Raw genomic sequence first — 21,958 nt, forward strand, 5'->3', positions numbered from 1 at the left:
GTAGGAAAATTCTGCGCTTTTTCACCGTCAAAATCTATAGACACACTGATGAACAGACTCAGGATAGTTTCCAAGCCATTTAGCCTTAAATAGCACTATGTTCATGAAAATTAGGAGCTTTCAAAAGAGCAAAGCGTTTAACTATTCAAAACTTCTGTAAAAGGTGAAAGTACCACACAGAACAGTTTTATTTAGGCGGAAACTGGTAGAAACTAGAAACTATAATATTATAAAATATTGGTTGAAAATTAGCAATTGTGATCCGGTTAACTACACTAAACAAGTATATAATTCTAAGAAGAATTGCATATGTATAAATCTAAATCATCGCAAGATGAACTGGGTCTCCACTGCGTTTTAATTAAGAAATAATAAATATGTGCCTATATTTTATCAGTTAATAAAATATGGGCAGGAGTTCGGATGCGTAATAATTAAATCACGAGTGCGTAGCACGAGTGATTTAATATTCGCATCCGAACTCCTGCCCATATTTTATTAAATGATAAAATTATTGGAACATATTTATTATTTCGATTCTAACCACGTAAATTCTTCGCATTTTACAGCACTACATTTTAGCTCGATATGTCATTCGACTGGCCATATGCTATTATAAAAACCTCCCCACGAATGGAAAGCGTTGCATAAAACGGAATTTTCCGATATTCAACAAATTTTAATTAAAGTATTAAGTAGTTACCTCGGTTAAAATGTTATTTTCAATAACATCTAAGGTCGGATATAGAAATCAGAGGTAAATACTTCGTTCAATGTTTATATATGGAGTTTCTAAAAATAGTGCACGTCGCCCACATGATGGCACTGAAACATACACGCCAGAACATTGCGGCGGTATATAAACACGTAAACACTTTAGTCTGGAAGATTGGAACATGAATTACAATTTATTTACTGTCAAAGTAGAATCTAGTTGACATTTGTGGTGCATACAGCGCAGAAATTGTAAACTACAGACACGACCAGACATAGATGCACTGGTGTTGAAGTTGAAACTTACCGGGCTGAAACATTTACTTACGGTAAAATTAAAAACAAATAAATTCATCAGTTACAAATTGTTTGTTTCGGAAAATTTGATGTACTTTTTATTACTAGTCTACTAGATCTACATATCACTGAAAAAGTCGAGTATTTAGTCGGTATATAACAGAAGCAGAGTAGAATCTCGCAGTCGTGTGACAATCGTAGGGTGGAATGGAAGAGCTATATTTTATCGTAGATTCATGTATAGGCGATTTCGCTATATGTTTATATAGCAACTGCTGCGGATCGTGTTAGAATTTTTTTTATTCTATCACGTTTGGCTTGCTCTGGTACACAGGCAGACTTTATTACTGCATTTGATAATACACCAAGCTATGTTAATATGGATAATCCATTTTTTGGACAATTGGTGGATACTATTTATCCCTGGGAGCACCAGTTATATAAAACTAACAATTCGGGTACTGCTGCTTCGTTTTTAGATTAACATATCTATCTTTTTATGAAAATATTATAAATACTAACATTTATGACAAGAGGGGTGATTTTAATTTTAGTATTGTAAATTACCCCATTTGGATGGGGATGTACATCAGGCCACATCTTATGTTATATAACGTAATCAATTTATTACAAACAAACTTCTTCAGCAAGGCTACCATTATTACAAATTGCGTAAATATTTTTCTAAATTTTACTATCGTAATTCTGTTTTGGTTATAAAATTCACTAGTAATTTAAAGACACTTCTGCGAGAAGGAATTTCAAAACCCGATTTTTTATGGGGATATGGTTTGCAAATTTCGGAAGATTTTGGGTCATGGTAATTTTCCAACTGTATTTGGTAAAATTACAAAACGTTTTATTAAAAGAGGTTACAACCAAACTGTTTGGGACACAGCACATGTTTATAGTGAGTTGGACGCTATGCTCCTCTCTTTGATTTTGTCTGACGGAAGAGGAGGATGACTCATTAAACTGAACTGTTTTGATTTCTACCTTTTGGCCTGTTTCGTCGGGCCCTTAAGGGTGTTTCACTTGATGCTCTATTTTCTGCAAAGGCACTGAATACATGCGTTTTTGGTTGTTAAGGTTTGCTTTTTATATAATTATACAGGAACATTTTTGTAGGGATAATACACGTTTTTTTGTGTATTAACGTCTGCAGAAGCCCGCGGGATTGTTTGTGACCGAGACCGAAGGTCGAGGTCACAAACATATCCCAAGGGCTTCTGCAGATGTTAATACACAAAACAAACGTGTATTGTCGCTATTCTTGCATAAAAATATATTTCACGGCGATTTATGTATTGTTTTCATACGTGATGACTTGACGATTCCGGTACATTTTTTATTTACCATTCCAGTTGTTCTTGGAAACGGTAAACCATGTTTTAAATATCCGTATCCAGGGCCCGGAATAAACAACGCTATCAAAAGCACCTCCTGAAGGTTTTTAAGCGAGTTTTTATCTCCTCATTATTACAAACATAAAATTACCAATAATTGGTTCATATCATTTCACAATTTGGTGGACTCGATCACAATTTCAAGAATAATAACTTTGCATTCGAGTTATATTGAGTACGGACACGCAGTTGGAGTACGGATAGTACGAACGTAGTGTCAAGTTTCCAAGCTGTTTATATTAATTCTTAGAGAAATTAGATAAAAACATACCGACTGATACTTACCAAAATCATAAATATAATACCTAAAAAACGAACAATAGCACAAGTTACACGCGATACTTATTTATTCACAGTTATTTACAATAACTGAACAGACGCTTTGTAAAGGGAGTGAACTCTAAGAGAGCTAGGGCGTACATTGATGGGGGCAGTACGATTGGTGTTGGAAACAGATACAGCTAAAACATACTATGGATTACATTGTATTTATAATGCTACAAGATGAGGTTGTTAAGGAAGAAACAAGACGCAGATGCCAAATATCAGTGTGACGTAAAATACATACATATATCCCTGGCAAAGCATTTCAAAAATAAAAATCGGGTATTAACAGCACGTGAATTGCCTTGTTTGCACACGATTTTTCTCCCGTTAATACATGGGCGGATCCAGTGAAAAAAGTAGTTTTTATGCAAGAATGTGCTTTAAACGCCATTCCTTCTGTTTCCATTGCGTGTGTTAGAGATTCACCTGGCGGGGATTACTTTTATTTACTCTGTCCCATGACATAGTGGAGGTAAGAGTGATGATGGGTGCGCACTTTAAACCGGTTTAAGCTTTTGTCATTGACCGTTCCAAGGCGGTACCCTACTTTGTTCCTTTATTTGTTCAATTTGTCCTCGCGTGTTTGCTTTTTATGTGTGTGTGTGTCAGTGTGTGTTTATAGTGTGAACATCTGCGTTCGATGTATTTATGACGTTAAATGAGTTTATTGTATACATATGAGTACATTCCAATGCGAATGTACGTTTAGGGTTAAATATGAAATTTCAGACAAATACCCACGAACTTGCCAGGTAGAATTCCAGTTCCAGAAATAAAATTTTAAACCGGAAGCTGCAGGAACCGATGAGAAGATAGAACATCTGACAGGTCCGTGGGTACTTGTCTGAAATTCATCGACTTTGACTATAAATGTAAGAACTATCCGAACACAGAACTGAAATGTCATCATATGTATACAGCAATCTTCATATTTGACAGTAGCACCCCATATGGATACAGTTAACTCCTGATTTACCGGAGTATATTTTTGTCATACTTAAAATGGAAAAAAGAAAGAAAAAACAACAAAGCATTATAAACTGTTCCCTATATATTTGCAATAATATAATATAATATAATATAATATAATATAATAAATTACATATACAGTTCGATTACTAGGTCATACATGTTTACAGGTTTTCAATTTCAAAATTTCTCTACTTACAAAATGACCTCTCACTTTCTGATTATGTTTTGTTTTAGCTAGAGCTCACGTTTTCTTATACTAGAAACACTAAATTATGGAAGCCGGAGTTAAGGTTACAAAACGCAATCTTTAATGTTTACAAACATGGTGTTTACAATTTAAACGAACTGTACAAACTTACTATCGCACAAAATATAAAGAAATGTAAGACTTTGCAAATGTTCGTAAAAATCAATACATTTGACTTTGCTATCAAGTTAAATGTAAATGTCCTCTAATAGCCTTTGAAAATACAATGTAGTGTTACCTTAGCGTACTTATAGTATTACACCTGTATGGTTTTACCAATCCTACACGATTCAACTAAATACAAAACTTGTTTACATCCTTTTGATGACTACATATAGGGCAGTTAAATTTTTTACATGGGACAGAAGATATCAAAAGTAATAAACCACACGTGCACGCTCTGTAGTATTACTAAAACAAATATGCACTTGGTATTTATTCATGTATGTTAATTTATAAACTAATGAATCCCAAATGTGTTGCCTAGTTGAACCGGTGTCCTAATAACCTATTCCATGTATGTAGAAAACCCTAGGGCAGTAAAAGAAAAGAAGTTTCATGAATTAGACAACTATCTTTACTCAATTTGCCAAGCATTCTCGCAGACCAAGGTCTTCCACAAGTCCTTTGGTCTTCTTAGGACCACATCGAACCTCTGACTGATAATATGAAAAAAGTTGGATTTTAACTGGAGCAATATAACCCATTTAAATACAGATATTATCATCTGTTTTAAAAATACGACATTTTGATAATGATCAGGGGACGAGGTGCTAAATGGAGCGTCAATAAAACGTTATCATGAAAAACAACATTTTACGATAATTATTTTGTACAGTACTGGTCATATAATAGATACATGAACCTAAACTTCAAAATTTGGGTATACTTAAAATATGTTCTCAATCGTTTATAAGTCTCACTCGCTCCATCAATGTTACAGTTTAAAACCTTCAATATTATTACACTAATCGCGACCCACATGAAAGAAAGTCGGTTTAAATAACATAATTATGTTACTAGGTTAGCTAATGTATTTTGAGAAATGATATTTAAAAAAAAAATATAGACAGGTGAAACATTAAATAAACAGACGAACTATTTAACGAACAGTTGAAAATTACGTATAAAATACGTTATTGTCATATGAAAACATTATAGAATGAAACAGACTTACCTTGGACTCACACATCAAATACATCTTAAAGTAAAACTTTGCAATATCTGAGTAAATAATGCATATTTCTACTGATTATTTTTACACATAAATTACAATAATATACGATCTTAAACAAATTCACTGGAATAAATTTAAATAAACATGAGTTCATTCGATATTAAACAGAACAGAATAGAACATATGGTTTATTTAGACTTGAGCACAATACTCATCGTCATAACAACATGTTTTATAAATGTAAATAACAATGCATGCGTTGAGAGAGAGAGAGCGAATACATGATAATAATAATAGAAATAAAGGGACCTGAGCATGTCAATAACACAATATAACAAAGTCATATAGTAATAAAGAAACATTAAACTAATTCATTGTCTCGTCTTTCAAAGGCTCTAATAAAGAATAGTGCTAATTTTGCAGTACTGATTTTTATCTTCGTTTAACAATTGTATAAATTTATAAACACTAGGATTAGTAGTAAAGTATCTTGAAATATATATATTAAAGGTCGCATTATGTTTCATGTAGGCTCCTCCTTCATCCTTCATCAAAGACTGAACTTCCTTTATTTTTCTGTCAACGAACTTTACTAGGTGGGAAACAGTATCTATATTCGAGAGGACACCATCGCACCTATAGCAATGTTTAGTGAGGCAAGATACACGCTTTTGTAATCATATGTGTCAAAGTTTAAAGTGGAAAAATGCGCATTTTTCAAGTACAAATCAAGCTGAAGTAGATGTGTGAGAAAAAAAGGGTGAAGGAAATTACAGCTTTTAACCCAATATAACAAACTCTTCCTGTTACCAGTACAAGATAATTACTTTCCAAATATGACTTTTCTTATTTTGACTGGGGCAGTCATTTTAAGAAAAGTCAAACTGCACGCAGGAGTTGCTTCCCTTCAACTACAGAAATCTCTACCTATAGGTAAGGGAGATCACTGCGCAGAAGACTGAAGAAAAAAAACTATTATCTTATTAGTCTGATTTCTTTATTTCTAGAGCATCAACTTCAAATACTTATGCGGCATTATTGTTAATTTAACACATTTAAATGCACAGCAACCGAAAATTGCTTTTATAAAACATTCACCAAAAACACACTATGTGCAGTAAGATGCGCATAATGCCACTTTAAAGAACAAACAAGCTGGCCACCAGAACCATAATATCCCACGATATGTTAATTTGATAAATGAACGTAACATTGGCCGGAGTAGTTCTTATTGCTTTTTAGATTGCTGCTGATGATGGTTGCTTTCATGCCTGCAAATTAACACAGGCACGTGTGCATGATGCAGGACGTAGTCACTTACGCTGCCCAGTAACGTGCGTCTAATTGCCCCCATTCCTCGAGTGCCTATGATAACCATGGAAGCGCCGATTTCTGTGACAGCCTTGCATATACCCTCGCCTGGTGACTCCGCGTGAATACTCTTCACTGTACCGTCACACTGTAGGAAGTTATTAAGTGACAAATTAACAATGTATAAATATGCAACAAGTTATAGAGGGGAGGTGGGTGGGGGTGGGGGAGAGAGATTAGGTGATGGCGATGAACATGCTTTTATAAAAACATCATGAAAGCAAAAAGTTCGAGTATTGTAAATTTGAATAAAGTTATGACAGAATCGTTAAATTGTCAACATGACACCGTCTGTAAACAAAATAAAAAAAATTAAAGGTTTCAAAACCAACCAAGCTAACGAGACGTTCTAATATTAGTGATTCGTTTACCCCAGCATCTTTTAGAAGTTCCGCAAACTTCTCTAGTTTCTTTTTGATATTCGCTTTTTCTTCCTCTAGTAACCTTTGCAGCGTTTCAGGGTTGAAAGAATAAGGCGCTGAAAAAAGAAATGTGAGTTTAAGCACATCACTAACTGACCAATACATCAATTCATTTGAAAGCATACATTGGTGTTTTTCATAATGTCAGTTAATTTTATATTTTGTATGGTAATGTTTCAAGTTTCTAGTTTTATATTCATTCATCCAGAAGGCAACAGACACATGTGGTACATATACATCATATAAAATGGCAACCATGAACATTTAATCGTATAATATATGAGTGTAACTGTAGTGTTGATTTTACGTTTATCGGTGAACAACTATACTCCAACAATTCTTGTATGATAGATAGATAGATAGATACTTTATTTAAATCCATTGCATTTATAAATACACGAGGATAATAACACACAATAATACATGATGAACAAACAGTGTGAAAACATGTAACATTTAAATATAGATCATTTGCCATAAATATCTTTTACTACATGTTATAATCTAATTATTAACGAGATTTAAAGTAATACAGTTTGTACCATGTTATATTTTTCCAAGGAAAAGGTATCTATAATATCTATAATATATGGATAAGTTCAAATGAATGTGTGGCATTCGTTGAAAATGTGCCCATATTCATAGATCTTTTGTAGACACTTGCATCTTTCACTATATTAAATGGGGTAGGCCACTTTCATTCTTGATAGCATACATACATATAAATATATTTAAAAGTATTTTATTTTTCGTTTTACATTATAGTAGCTAACATATCACTTAACAAATAATAAATTATAGATCTGACAAAAATGCAGATTTAGCAATCAGTACAAGAAGAGATGCCTGTTTTTTTATTTATTTTTTTGAAAACTTCTGAATAAATAAATAGAGTACATTTCGTTTTTTCCAATAAGAAGATATGAAAATAATTCTCTTTTTTTGTATCAGAATAGTAAGGTAACATATCAGCATTTAATATACAGGAAGATCTACATATGAGTTACTTCTCATGGTTTTGCCATGCCGATTTACTTTTCCACTTGGAACAATTTTTCCTTATACCTTATCTATATTATATATCATAATCTGAAAAGGCAGTTTTCTTTTGTTTCTTTGTACTTTCGGAATGTATTAAGCATATTTTATTAAGCAATTAATTTAGGAATGTACGAAAATGCTATAAAATACAGTTCTATGCTTATTCAAAACAATCATGTTTACCACTTTATCTTCTCTTCGTTTTTAATAATCTTATCAATACGGTAGGTAAAGTAGCTTAAAAAATTGGGGAAAACACCAAGCAATATGGTGGGCGGATATAACTATATAACAAATAAATTTAACCCGCACTTTTCATTGTTCGAGGGAAAAGGTTTTATTAGTGTTCCAGCTATCTGATCCAGGTAGAACAATATGTAGGAGATAGGTATTTGTTGAGACTGAACATGGAGTTCAAGTATTTAGCATGTGTTCGACCGATTTCAGTTTGAGCGAATTACAAATTCAAAGGAGGGCAATACAAAGATGCTACAGACCAAGTTTCCAGAAGTTCCATTAAGTGGTTCATGAGCAGAAGTAATTTAAAATTGCTTTTCTATTTATAGTTCTGGCGGCCCTTAAAAGGGGTAATGGGTAGCCATTTGAACAAATTTGAGATAGAATCAAACAAGGGTGCTTCAGATCATATTAAGTGAATATCTATCAGGTGGTTAATGAGAAAAAATTGTTTGATATTTGGTTACCCCTAGAAGGGTCCAAGCTGAACTATCTGAACAAAATTTAGAGAGGATCACACAATACAAACCATGTTTGGATGAAGATCCGTCATGTGGTTCATGAGAAGAAGTTGTGTAAAAGTTTTTTTTCCTATTTTTAGTTCTTTTGGCCAAGCTTAACCATTTACACACAAATTTAATGGAGGTCTATGCAAGGATGCTACAGACCAACTTTGGAGTAATTCTCACCAGCAGTATCAGAGGAGAAGTTTTACATGTAAAATTATAGATGCAAGGCGACCGAAGCAGGACGCTGGAACATGAACCTACACTAATGGGTCAACTTGAACAAAGTTCAGGTGCACTAAAAAGATAAAGCCATGTATATTGCCTTTGTAGATTTTGAAGTTGTATTTAGCCGCCGTAAAGGCAAGTGTGTTCAAAGTATATATATTAAAGGTGGATAATCAGATTTTGGCCATGTAACGGATTTGTTCGAAACTTTAGCATCTGATCATTTACACTCATTTATGTTCACTTAACACTTAATACAAATTAGATTTTCACTGGAGGTATTTTTAAAATTTCATTTTCCTATCCTGGTTGCCCAACCAAGATAGAGTTATTTTATCATAAGTATAAATTTGATAAACATACTTTGCCTAAGGAAATGTATGAATATTAGACATATTGTATACAGTAATATATTTGTAAAATATTTGCATTAAAAATTATGTATTTAGGTGGAATTCATTAGAAACGCAAGTTTGAAAAATTATCATTACCTGCCTTTGCCTATCTTGGTTGCGCAACCAAGATAGATTGGAATTAAATGAATTCAGAAGCTACACACAGCTTTAAAACTTGCATTTTGGTTCAGATTATTCAATAGTTGATATGTCTATCAAATGCAAATGTAAAACTAGACATTGTATCGAAATAAAAAGAAATACCCAGCTTTTTATATACTTTCATATTAAAGGGGGGTAATTACAAAATTTTATAAAAATAATAAAATATACATTTCAAATAGGAATCTAACCCTATGTAATCGGTCTTTTTGTTCCTTAAATAATTCTCTACCAGAATATACAAAAAGTAAAAAATGTCATTAAATGTTGATTAAATGTGATTGACCACCTTTAAAATAAGTATAATAGCAAGTAATAGCAAAGGTTAGGAATAATCAGAAATTTTCTTATAGGTTTTATTGTCCACGTAGGTTAATATAAGGTTGTAAGCCGTATACAATGTTCTTCATTTATAGATGAGCTAAATGCAGTATCCAATAGCACTGCGTACGGTGTACAACTTTGACCCGAAACATCTGCAATTGCGGTAAGATCGGATATTTCATTAAACAATGTTTGGATAGCTGTTGCATCTGTATAAAAAATACATTGATAATTAATGTAAATATTATAGCATGAAGCTATTTTGTGACTTTTATTTACTGAAAACATTAACACTAAATTAAAAAAAGGAAAGATGTTAGGCACTATACGCAATTAATGTACTTGCTAATATGCAATAAAATTGCCAATCCACTCTTTATATTTCATTTCAAATTAAATGATGGTACTTTTTGTATCGTAATCGATTCAGTGTTTTCAGAATCCGTATCCGGCACCTGATGGAAAACGTTAGTAGCACAAAAAGTAGTCAGAGGAAATACTGTGTGTATATTTAGCTTGTAAAGGGAAAGTACACATGATCTCGTAGTTTTGAATCACATCTCTTTTTTATGTACCTTTCTGTATATCGGATTCGGATGATACGAAAAGTAATACAAACAATCATATGTAATACAAATCCCCAGGTCAGATCACTATAGTATAGCATTCCTAACATACAAAAAGATCAATATTGAAAACATTACTCACTTCTAGGAGGGAGATTATATGTTTTACTTACAGCTGTACCATTGTGATGAATGGAGAACATTGTTGATTTCCACGGCATTAATCAGGTATACTTTGTCCCCATCTTTTCGCACATTCTGCATGTAATCTGGAAAATATTTAATGAAAGTTACGGCACGTTCGAACAAAAGCCCTATTTTGGCAGATGGTTTTGCTTAGATTTCATGTTCAATTGGAAACGTATAGGATATTGGTTAGAAGGATGATTAGTAACCTTCCGAATAACGTCCAAAGTGTACAATTAGAGAGCACTGTTGAATTCCATGGCTTATAAAACCCCAGGTGAAAAGATATTGTGACAAAGTATACGAAAACTCTGGTAAAAACTTTGTTTGGTCGGTAAAAAATTCTGGTGAAATCCTGGATAAATTTAGAATTAATAATTTTAAGGTGTCTTCAGTCAGTACATATGATTTTTCTACTTTGTTTACCACTTTCCCACATATAACTTCATAAATGAAACTAGAAATGTGTCACAAACACGGATGCCCACGCAACATGAGAAAGGTCACAGGCATAAGTTATTTATAGTAACAACTAAGGGAAGTTAATCGTCCACACAAAAATCCTTACCAGGTAGAGATAGGTTAAAATACTTCTCAAAATTGAATGTAACATGCATGTTGTACTACAGAAAAGTGGTCTTGTTTTTTCCCTAGGACCAGTAATAAAAAAGTTACAATATAAGCTATTTATAGTAACAACAAAGGGAAGTAATCCTTAGCTAGAAACCTGGTTCTTGCGCATGACATTCTGTCTCATGAGGGTATACAACTGAGCCAACTTACATCAAAATCCCTCCATGCATGAAGAAGAAATGCTCAAGACAATGTCTTGTATGTGACGTTTGGCCTCTAAGTGTGACCTTGACCTTAGACCCAGGGACCTGGTGTTGCGCATGGCAAATTGTCAATCCATGCTTATTATTTGTGTCATATTATTTTGAAATCAGACAATGCATGTAAAAGTTATGGACCGGACATGAAGACCACAATATCAGTATATATGTAGTGAAAATTGGCTAAGTTCAACCAAGTACTGTGACCTTATCCATTGAGCTCAATAATTGTGTCAAATTATTTTGAAATCGGACCATGCATGTCAAAGTTATGGACCGGACACGAACATCACCCTTTCCGAACACACAAACAAACACACACACGTACAGGGGTAAGACTATATGCCCCCCCCCCCCCCCCCCCCGCCATTTTACCGAGTGCATAAAAAGTAACTGCCCTAACTCAAAAGACTTTTGCGAGGGAAAATGTTACTTTTTCGCTTGCAATTTTCATAAAACATTTTTACAAGTTGCATGGTAAAACATTATACCTTGTGGACCTGTGACGAAGTTTGCAAAGCCCTTAAATTTCCTTTTTATTGAACAATATTTGGGAATGCTGTTTTCAGACAAGTAATTGGTATTCCCGTGGAAACAAACTGTTCATCCCTTGTCGCAGATTTGTTTTTAAACTGTTATGAAAGAAATTCTATTTTAGGTCTTTCTCCAGATACACAGGCAGACATTACTGCATTGAATAATACATCACGCTTCCTAGATGAAATGCTAAATATGGATAGTTGTTTTTTTTTTTGCTCAATAGGTGGAGGACTCTATGATGGGTACTTCTTAAATCCTTCTGCAAAGGCACTGAGTACATGCGTTTTATGTTCTTACGGATTGCATTTATATAAATATACAAGAGCATTTTATGTTTTACATTGCATGCTTTCTGTCGCCTTTGCGTATGTTAGGGTTTCACCTGGCGGGGATTACTTTAATTTACTCTGTCCTGTGGAACATTGTAGGGGTAAGAGTGAGATTAGGTGCACCATAAACCGGTTTAAGCTCCCCAGTGGTGGTTTTGCCACTAACCGTTCAAAGGCGGCGGTGCCCTACTGTGTTCCTTTATTTGTTCGTTTTGTTCTTGTGAGTTTACTGTGTGTGTGTGTGTGTGTGTGTGTGTGTGCGCGCGTCCGCGTGCTGGGTTTACGTCTGGCGAGGCGTGGCCTTGCCCGTTGGATATTCATCCTTGTTTTTTTTTATATGAGATACACTCCGTATATTAGTAATGTAATGTAAAATGGCCCTAACGAATGAGAAATAGCTTTTCTAGTGCATCAATGTAAGAAAGTAATTCTAAAAAAAATAAAGTAGAAGGAAGATCATATATATTATCATTTCACATGTCACATTTTGTCCACATTCATATGATCAGGCGGTTAGACCTTTTAGTATTTAAGTGTTTGCCATATGACATATTAAACATACGAACATGTTCTCTCAAATGAATTGTTCGTGCAAACTTACCTTCTTAACTGAAGACTCGTTTACTTCCAATAATTCATTAAGATTCACAAACAAGACTGTCATGATGGCCTTAGATCGCTCACTTGAGTTTCACAGATTGCCTGAACAGTTTCGATTAATGACCCCGCAAGGAAAATATGTGGAAATTGTCTTGCAACAAGGTAACACTGTTTTCTTAATAAATATCGAGGGCAAGTACATTGTGTGTGTGTGTGTGTGTGTGTCTCTGTGTGTGTATGTGGGGGGGGGGGGGGGGGGGGGGTGGGGCCACAGGGAGGGTGTGGAGGGTGTGGTGTCACAGGATACTACGACATAATATCAAGAAATATATTTTGTGGATGTTGGAGCTTGGGGTTATTAGCTAAAGGAATATCAGAGTTTTGAATTCCGGCTAGCAGTTTCAGAGAAGATCTTTATACAGTTATATAGAGAAAACTAGACAAGCAACCATGTTTATTTTACAAAACGGAATGATATGAAGGACTTTGGTATAGGGTCACACGAGGAAGATTGCTGTGAAATTGTTCTGACATCGGACAAGCTGTTTCAGAGAAGATGACTTTTAAATTTTTCAGTAAAACAATATAGAAAACGCTTGACCCGCCCCTGACGTTCACCTTTCTTAACGAAACAGAATGATTTGAAGGAATTTGGTAGTCACTTAAAAAAACTTTGCTATGAAAATATTTTACAACCGGGCCAGACGTTTGAGATTTTCAAGCTTTTCTATAAAGCCATATAGGGAAAGCTAGCCCCATCACATGAGACGATGCTTTTAAACGAAACAGAATGAGTTAAAGGAAATTGGTTGATGATCTACCAAGGAACATCTGTGTTTCAATTTATTTATTTATTTATTTGGGTTTTACGGCGCACCAACACAGTATAGGTTATATGGCGCCAAACAGGACTACAAATTTTGGTTCCACATCTCATTTAAATTGAAATAAAAACATGAGGTATGGAATCAAAATTTGCATGCCTGCTGGAACCACAGAGTTACTGCAAAACCAAGTGTTAAGACCCTATTAGTCGCCTCTTACTGTGTTTCAAAGTCCGGCTTGCAGTTTGGGAGATTTTAAAATTTCTCCATACAGCCATATAGAAAAAAACTAGCTCTGTCCACAGGCAACTATGCTTTCAATGAAACAGAATGATTTGAAGGTATTTGATGGAAGGTCGCTTAAAACATTGCTGTAACATTATTTTACAATCGGGCCAACGTTTTGTAAGCAAAAGATTTTCAACCTTTTCTGTAAAACCATATAGGGAAAACTAGCACCGTCCCGTAAATACCATACTTTTATATGAAACAGAATAATCTGAAAGGATTTGGTTGAGGGTCTCCAAAGAAACACTGCTGTCAAACTATTTTGAAATCTAGTCAGCGGTTTTTTTTGTCTTCTATATAGCACAGAGAGAATCTAGCACCTCCTCTGACGACCATATTTCATATCGAAACAGAATGACTTGAAAGTATTTGTCGAAGGATCAATTAAGCAACATTGCTCTAAGGACCAGCGGTTTGTTAAGAACAAGGTTTTCATTTTCTTCATATAGCCATATAAGGAAGGAATTAAACTAGCCACGTCCGTCCCCTAGTGGCCAAGTTTTTTAAGGACACAGAATGATTTGAAGGCATTTGGAAAAGGGTCACTCAAGGAACATTGTTACGAACTTAATTTCAAGCTTGAACTGCAAATTCATAGATTTTCAAAAATGTTTGGGAAAACGAGTCCCACAGCGCATAGCGGCCATGTTTTTAACGTAATAGAAACCACAATTCTATATTGATAACCTAGATCAGAAAGTATTTGAAAGGAGACCATCCTGTGGTTGAAAATATCTGGTATGTTTATGGGGCAGTATCCTTTATGAAATTGTGAACGACGGGCATCAAACGATCCTAAAGGCTCACAATAAGCACTTTGTGAACAGATGAATGGAAAATGTTGACTGATAAAGACTAATTCTACACTGCCCCTTGGTCAAATTCCGAATCCTATAGTTTATTTAAGAAAAAAAAATGAAAATGAATTATTTTAATTTTGTCATTCGCCGCGATTTCCAAATGTGAACTGTCATTAAAGGAAACATTCTATGTTCAATTTTTGGAATCTTTTTAGTTCTTAATTTATTTGGGCAATATATGCAGTCCTCCTCCACAAATCCGGAAAATGTTCACCTATTTCTGCAACGTATGCCTAGCTGTATTAGATAACAAATAAGGTAACATGGTGTAAATGCAAGTCCTAGAATGACAGAACAAATTTTAACCCTTAGCCTGCTGGCGGCAAGCGATTCTGCCTTTGCGGCCAGTGCAGGCTGATCATGGTCCGCACTGTTCGCTATTCAGTCAATAAATTTTCAGTGAATACCCCTTCGAAAATAATACATGGTATTGCCCAAATTGAATGATGAGCCTGTCCATTTTTGAAATTTAGCAGGCTAAAGGCTAAAGTACTTCAGTGGTCTACTTTACAAAGTAACAATAGGTGTAAAAATTGGAGTTTCAGACTTGAAAAGCTATTCATGGAAGCTGTTCAAAAATACAAGAATAGACAGATTGGATAAAAACTTTGTTAAAAGCAAAATTCAAGGTAAATTGAATGAAAATTTCATTCGGAATTGGGTACAGGAATTGAATGCCCAGACTACAAAAAGAGGTAATGGGGTTAATAAGCTAAGGACCTACAGAATGTTTAAGCAAATATATGAGACAGAAGCTTATGTGAAATGTCACATGCCAGGCTTACATCGCAGTTCACTGGCAAAATTTAGATGTACGGCTCGAAACCGTTAGGTTTGAGAACAGGTTAACCGTGAATATGTAGATACTAATTACTAATACATTTTACTATTTTAGTACGCAAAATGTGCGTTAGGTTTTACAAAGTTTTAGACGGGGAATGTAATTACATGTAATAGCAGTATCTATTACATCACCTATATGAGACAGTAAATATGCAATATGTTCTGCTGTGTTGATACGCAATGTTTTACTGGGTTTTAAACATAGAAAGTGTATAAATTTAATAACCGTGTCTCGTATTTCTATTTTAAGAAAGGTTTCCTTGATAAATCCTATGTTAATAATGTATAGTATATGTATCGTGGAAAGTGAGACTCTAATAAACTGAACTAAACTATAGCAAATTTATTTGCTACCATAGTGAACAACATCAGTTTCCTACTTATATTAAATATCGAATTATTGAAATTTAGTGGAGCAGAAAAATGTCTTGATAACGATCAGCACATAAAACTTTATATTATGACAAGTTAAGTTTGTACACAAATAATCGCTTGCTTACTTTTAATATTCATACAAGTCTCATTATTTCCAATACATGAACATGTAATCACTAAAGCGTAAAATAGGTAAAATTAGAAAGCAGTATTAATTCATGAACGCATAAAATTAAATAATAAAATTTAACAGACTAAAACAACTAGTTTTTTGTCCCAAACAAATGATATACATTTTCATGTTTAAAACTTTATTCCGTAAAATCAATCATATAGACATTAAGAGTTTAGTAAATGTCATGCCAGAAATATCAGTGTAAACATTTGGCCAATTTTAACAGAAACATATTTATACTTTTTCAGTAACGTGTTGCTTGTACAATAAATTTCAAAGTATTGCCCATCATTTAAATGGCCAGAAGGATAATGGTAAAAATATAATGACTGCAAAATGTAAATTAACTACATTTGTAATATAAGGAAGACCTTAAAGTGTAATACCAGGTAAAGTCATATGGTTTTGTTACACTTTTTTTCCTGTATGTGAATCTTTTTTTCTGACTAAATTGTATCTAAATTTGTACTCACATTACTGACAGAGCTCTGTGTTGAACTTTATTGTATCGAAACTTTGATCTAATATAAATCTTTGTTGTGTGTTCTTTTGCGCATGCGCATTCAAATCAAAACAACAGGTAAAACATCAGGGCAACCAATAGTATCATAAAAAGGTCTGTTGATCTCTAATTTAACAAGGTCAAGTTAAAATGTACTATTGAAAGCTTAGCATAAAGAGTAGCTTCCTGTCAGAATTTGAATTTCACAAACCATAGAAAGAAATTGAGTGGCCTCAAATAAAACACGTTATATTTAATATGTTAGAGAATTGTCACTTTAAAACATGCATTAGAAAGGGACTCCTGTAAGGGGTCTCACTTCCGGATAGTTCAAAGTTGTTTACATAATACTACAGTATTAGAACTGCAAAACCATGCTCATTTTATGAATTTGCAATAATGTCCAACCCCTAAAATTGTAAAATAAGTAACTTTTTGGTTATTTCATCATTTTTTCCTATTTGTCCGCCATGTGCAATTTCTGACAAATTTGCCAATTTGCAATAAAACTAGTATAAGTTAGATAATACATAAAAGTGTGTTACCGGCTGGTATCATCATGCGCGGGGGAATCTCAGGGAACGTAATTTGGGTAGCAAACGAGCCTCGTAGAGGCGAGTTTGCTATCAAATTACGTTCCCTGAGATTCTCCCAAGCATGATGATACTCGCCGGTAACACACGCGTATGTATTGTCTAACTGATTTATTGCATGATTAAAAACAGTAGACTGAACACATTTTTTTAAATATCTTAAATTTAAAATTTTTAAAAAATACTTCCCCTCTTGAGCCTCCCTTAGAAACATTTCATGGTAAACCCCCAACTACCATATAAAAGCCAGAAGATTGCGCTTGACAGCTTTTTATATAAATTATGCATGTTTCACATCAGATCCCTTTTTCAAAATTTTAAATAAACTACTGAAAAAAAAAGTTATAAAAAAGTGCATAAGTACGCAGTGAAACATTCTTTATCGGGTGTAATTGTTTTTCAAAACAAATAGTTGTGAAATAGAGTTTCAAAAATAATTTAAACTAACTGCTAAAAATTTAATTTGCGCGGGGGGTGGGGAGGGAGGGGAGGCGCTAACGAGGTCATGAACCCTAGAGAAATAGGGAATGTAAACAAACCCCACGTGGCCAATTTTATCAACAAACGTTTCATGTATCGATGAAATTAACACCTAGAGCATATTGTAAAGCTTTGCCTTAAACGTTATTTGAATTTTTAAACTGAATAGAATATCATAATCATTTTTGCAGTTATATTTTTATGTTATTTAAAAAATCAAGTTTTAAATCAAGATGTAGAGAACTAAACTACAGAAATACAGTAATAAATTATTTCAAATAGCTTATCATTTTCAATACCTTATCACAGCAACACTTGCTAATTCGTGTGTATTGTTCTACATCCCAGACAGAGAAAACTGTGAGCGATACCTGTGTGTAACGGAATTTAGAGCACGGCTAACCGTGGCGATACCAGAATTTAGAAAACACAAAACTTCAAAGGAAAATGCCGCAGTCATGCAATAACATTTTTTAGTGAACAAATGGACATACAATCATGAAATAGACATGGTTCATCAATAAAAAGAGGATAAAAATTGTATGATCTCCTCACAACTGTTGGTAAACGAATAACATTTTTACCAACAATCTGTTTGTATATTACACGTTTTACTGTACTGTTCTGTACACTTGAAATATTCTCAAAAGGTTGAAACAGCTAAAAAAATTCCAGCACAGAGATGTTTATATGCTGTCATGGACGCGACCATCAGAAAATAAAAATAGCGTCAGTTATGGTAGCCAGAGCTACCCTTAACAATGCCATTGAAAAAACCCAACGATTTTCCACATTGTTGAAAACTATGTTAAACCTAGTTATGTGAAAAAAGCCATAGAAAGTGACATTATTGCAAACGCATTAAACAGTTCTTTGAAATGGTGTATTAATACCGCTTGATTGTCCAGAGTCGTGACTCCCTCTTGTGTTTCCCCCCCCCCCCACCCCCCCTGAATTCAAGGAATATATCAATAAATTCCTAATCGTTCTCTGTTTGCTTGTAAAAACAACTTTTTCGTGTACATGAAATCGGTATTACTTTTGAGACAATCAGTGAAGCGGTGAATGTTTAAAAGGTTCGTTATGAAAGATGTATGCTTTGCAATCGATACCCAGATAACCTACATGAAAATACTTACATCTGAATGCATCCTTTGAATTTTCACTTTCATCTATCGCTACGGCTACCACCCGTTTTGGTGCTGCAACAGCTTCTTCTCCCGAGGCCATTTTAAAATCACTTATGAGTAATCTGTAACTCCAGCAAAAAAGATATTAATTCGTGTTAGTAAACAACCGAGTACCCTACACGTGTACGTTAGCAAACAGTCAATACTTCAATTATGTATACTTCGCATAATCCGCTCCAAATCTACAGTCTGTTTCAAATAGTTTGTGCTCAGTTAACAGTCGCAACTGCATTTTTATTACATTCCTAGTGTCTGAAACATGGTAAGTTCTTTAATGTATTTTTAACTGCTTGATGTAGTGATGTTAAAGATGTACTGGTGTTATATATTACTCTATAAAAACTCAAACAAAAGTGACAGTAGGAAATTAGCGTTTTCCCTAAAATGTAGCGTTTAAATTTTAACTAGAGCTATCATTAAATGTGATTCAGAATCCCACCAAAAACCTTGTTTGAATAAAAAAGTTTGATTTGGATTTAACGCCGTTTAACAACATTATTTCAGTTATGTAACGGCCTAACCTAACCAGTTATCCTGGATTCTGTACCAGTACAAACTTGTTCTCCGCAAGTAACTGCTAACTTCCCCACATGAATCAGAGACGAAGAACGAATGACAATGTCTTTCATCGAAAGTTCAAGGAGAACATACGCCCCGCCCAAGGATCGAACTCAAGACCCCGCGATCCATAGATCTGCGTTCTCCCTATTGAGCTAAGCTGACGGGCATTTGTTTGAAAAAGGTTATACTGGTAATAAATACCAATTTTATCATTTTCAAAAATACTGTGCCTTTGATGTTCAGTCTGGGTGACAATGTTATATTGATTCAAGAAAGAGTTATAGTCTTGATCTTTCCAATTTATGAGTTGTGTCAAGCTGGGTGGACTTCACTTCAATGGTCTAAAATCATAAACTGTTAAACAAGAGGATCATTGACCCTAAAGCGCTAACCTGTGAAAAAGGCTTCAAGTGTGTTTGTATAACGTAATGGTACAAGTACAGAGTTATGCTTATATAAATATCTATAGATTCAGAAAAGATGATATTCAAAGGCCTTTCATTATATACATGTTACACATGTACACATGGGCATGGCTATTTTTGAATCTAGGGCAAGGCAAGATTTTGAACAATTATGGTAGACAGTCAAACCCTGATATCACACCCCAAATATCCAAGAAATATTTGTGTAAAATTGTTTTAAAATTGGAACTGCTGTTTCTCACAGGAAAATTTTTAAAGTCATCGAAAAAAGTGGCAACTCTTGGTGGCAGGTCACACAAGGACCATTTGTGTGTGAAATTATTTTAAAGCCGCGCCAGCAGTTTCATACAAGATTTTTAAAGTTTCCACTAGACCCACTGGTGGCCATGTTTTTTGACGAATAAGAATATATTGAATATTCTTTGTAGATTGTGTGAAATTATTTTAAAATTGGGCCAGCAGTTTCATACAAGAATTTTTCTACTATATACAAAGGGAAAAGTACGCCCCCCCTCCCCCACCGGACATCGAACTGCCAAAAGTGGCGACTATATCGAGCACACCGCAAGCGAGCTCGACAAAAATGTGCCCTTTGGTCCGTGCCACCGTCATTAGACAGTTCTTTTGTTATGGGATGAGCTGAAGTCGGATCGATTCCCGATTGAGGCAGTGCCTTATTTCATATTATTCTCTTTAGAGAGGTCAACGTACAGCTGAAACTCGGTAAGTGAGGTCAACGTACAGTTGAAACTCGGTATCTCGAATTTCAAGGGATCGTGTGTTTTACTTGAGATAACCGAAATTCAACTTAAAAATGTTATTTTAGTGCACGTGTTTTCGAGACGGCACTTATCATGTTTCGATTGTCTTACAGTTATTGAAAAGAAGTACAAAGAAGCGTATAAGTTTATCATTATTAGGACAGATTCATCATAATTGTGTCATCTTATTCCCCTGTAAGACATGCATCATTTTACCAAGTTACATGTATATAAAAATCCCTGAAGTGGAAATGATGTCACTGTCTTCAACATCACAAATCTGAAAAATTAAGTAGAATAAGAAAGGCAGTAAGTCCGTTCCATTATGTCCTTACGCAGAAACAATTCTGTTTTCTTACTTCTCTAAAGGGAGAAAACTGCGTAATTTTGAAGAACTCATAAAGTTGCTGTATGCTAAAGTTTTGAAATAAATAGGCTTGAAATTTATTCCGACCCAGAAATACTGTGTACATGACTGTCAGAAATAATGGACTACACACAAGAAGAATCATATTTCTTTTTATTTATCTATGTATGGCATTATATCTAATTAAATAAACAATATCAAATCTTTTCTAAATATGTATACATGTATCTGAATATATATGTAATAAAACCATGTAACCTGAACAAGCGAAACGAACTAACGAATAATACAACATGCTATCAATATTCCACTTTCTTTTTCGAAATATTGTATAGTTTTCCTAGTTTCGATAGATTGCGGAAAACCCTTTCCATTGGCTCAACTGAACATGCATTTAAGCAATAACTTGAAAATATAATAATAAAACTATGTAAGTCAAACATACATTCGCACGATCATACCAGAATGGCAACAACGTTGTCGTGTTTTATCGTGCTATTAACTATTTTTAATGTTACACCTTCTACATTCACAACTTATAATTTGTATTTTAGCGAGTTTTAAAATCTGGGTTGTGTTATAAAATTGAATAAAATTATACATTTGCGTAATTCGATAGTTTTTTATCTAGATTTCATTTACAACATTACAAATTTGTTGATATAAATGTATAGGTAATGTCAAAAAAGTATAATCTATTAGCAAAATAGCAAATGTTGGGCTAGCCGGTTTTTTTTCGGTATATATTGGACAAACAGATCACTTTCAGTAAAGGTCTAAATTATTTAAAATTATGTAATACGTTACACTTTATTTCGCATATGAGCTGTGTTT

The 21,958-nt window shown here is 34.1% G+C and overlaps 1 protein-coding gene across 1 annotated transcript; it reads right to left on the reverse strand.

Moving 5' to 3' along the window:
- Window positions 1-3,769: 3,769 nt before the first annotated feature.
- On the reverse strand, window positions 3,770-20,376 carry LOC123528729 (universal stress protein Slr1101-like). The gene is made up of 5 exons (XM_045308682.2): window positions 18,960-20,376; window positions 10,566-10,661; window positions 6,883-6,989; window positions 6,279-6,599; window positions 3,770-5,832 (listed from the first exon to the last, which is right to left on the reverse strand). Exons 1-4 carry the CDS (start codon window positions 19,048-19,050, stop codon window positions 6,369-6,371), a joined length of 525 nt encoding a protein of 174 aa, XP_045164617.2. The 5' UTR covers window positions 19,051-20,376; the 3' UTR covers window positions 3,770-5,832; window positions 6,279-6,368.
- Between the last annotated feature and the right edge of the window lie 1,582 nt (window positions 20,377-21,958).

Source organism: Mercenaria mercenaria, chromosome 13, assembly GCF_021730395.1.
Source record: "Mercenaria mercenaria strain notata chromosome 13, MADL_Memer_1, whole genome shotgun sequence".
Lineage (NCBI taxonomy): Eukaryota > Metazoa > Mollusca > Bivalvia > Venerida > Veneridae > Mercenaria > Mercenaria mercenaria.

Bases quoted from the DNA above. Each gene is read 5' to 3' on its own strand.
- LOC123528729 (XM_045308682.2), bottom strand. From the start codon at position 19,050: ATGGCCTCGGGAGAAGAAGCTGTTGCAGCACCAAAACGGGTGGTAGCC. The intron at 10,662-18,959 runs GTAAGTATTTTC...AATATTTTCCAG, and splicing joins TTCAAAGGATGCATTCAGAT to ATTACATGCAGAATGTGCGA. The intron at 6,990-10,565 runs GTAAGTAAAACA...TTCTTTTTTCAG, and splicing joins TTCATCACAATGGTACAGCT to CGCCTTATTCTTTCAACCCT.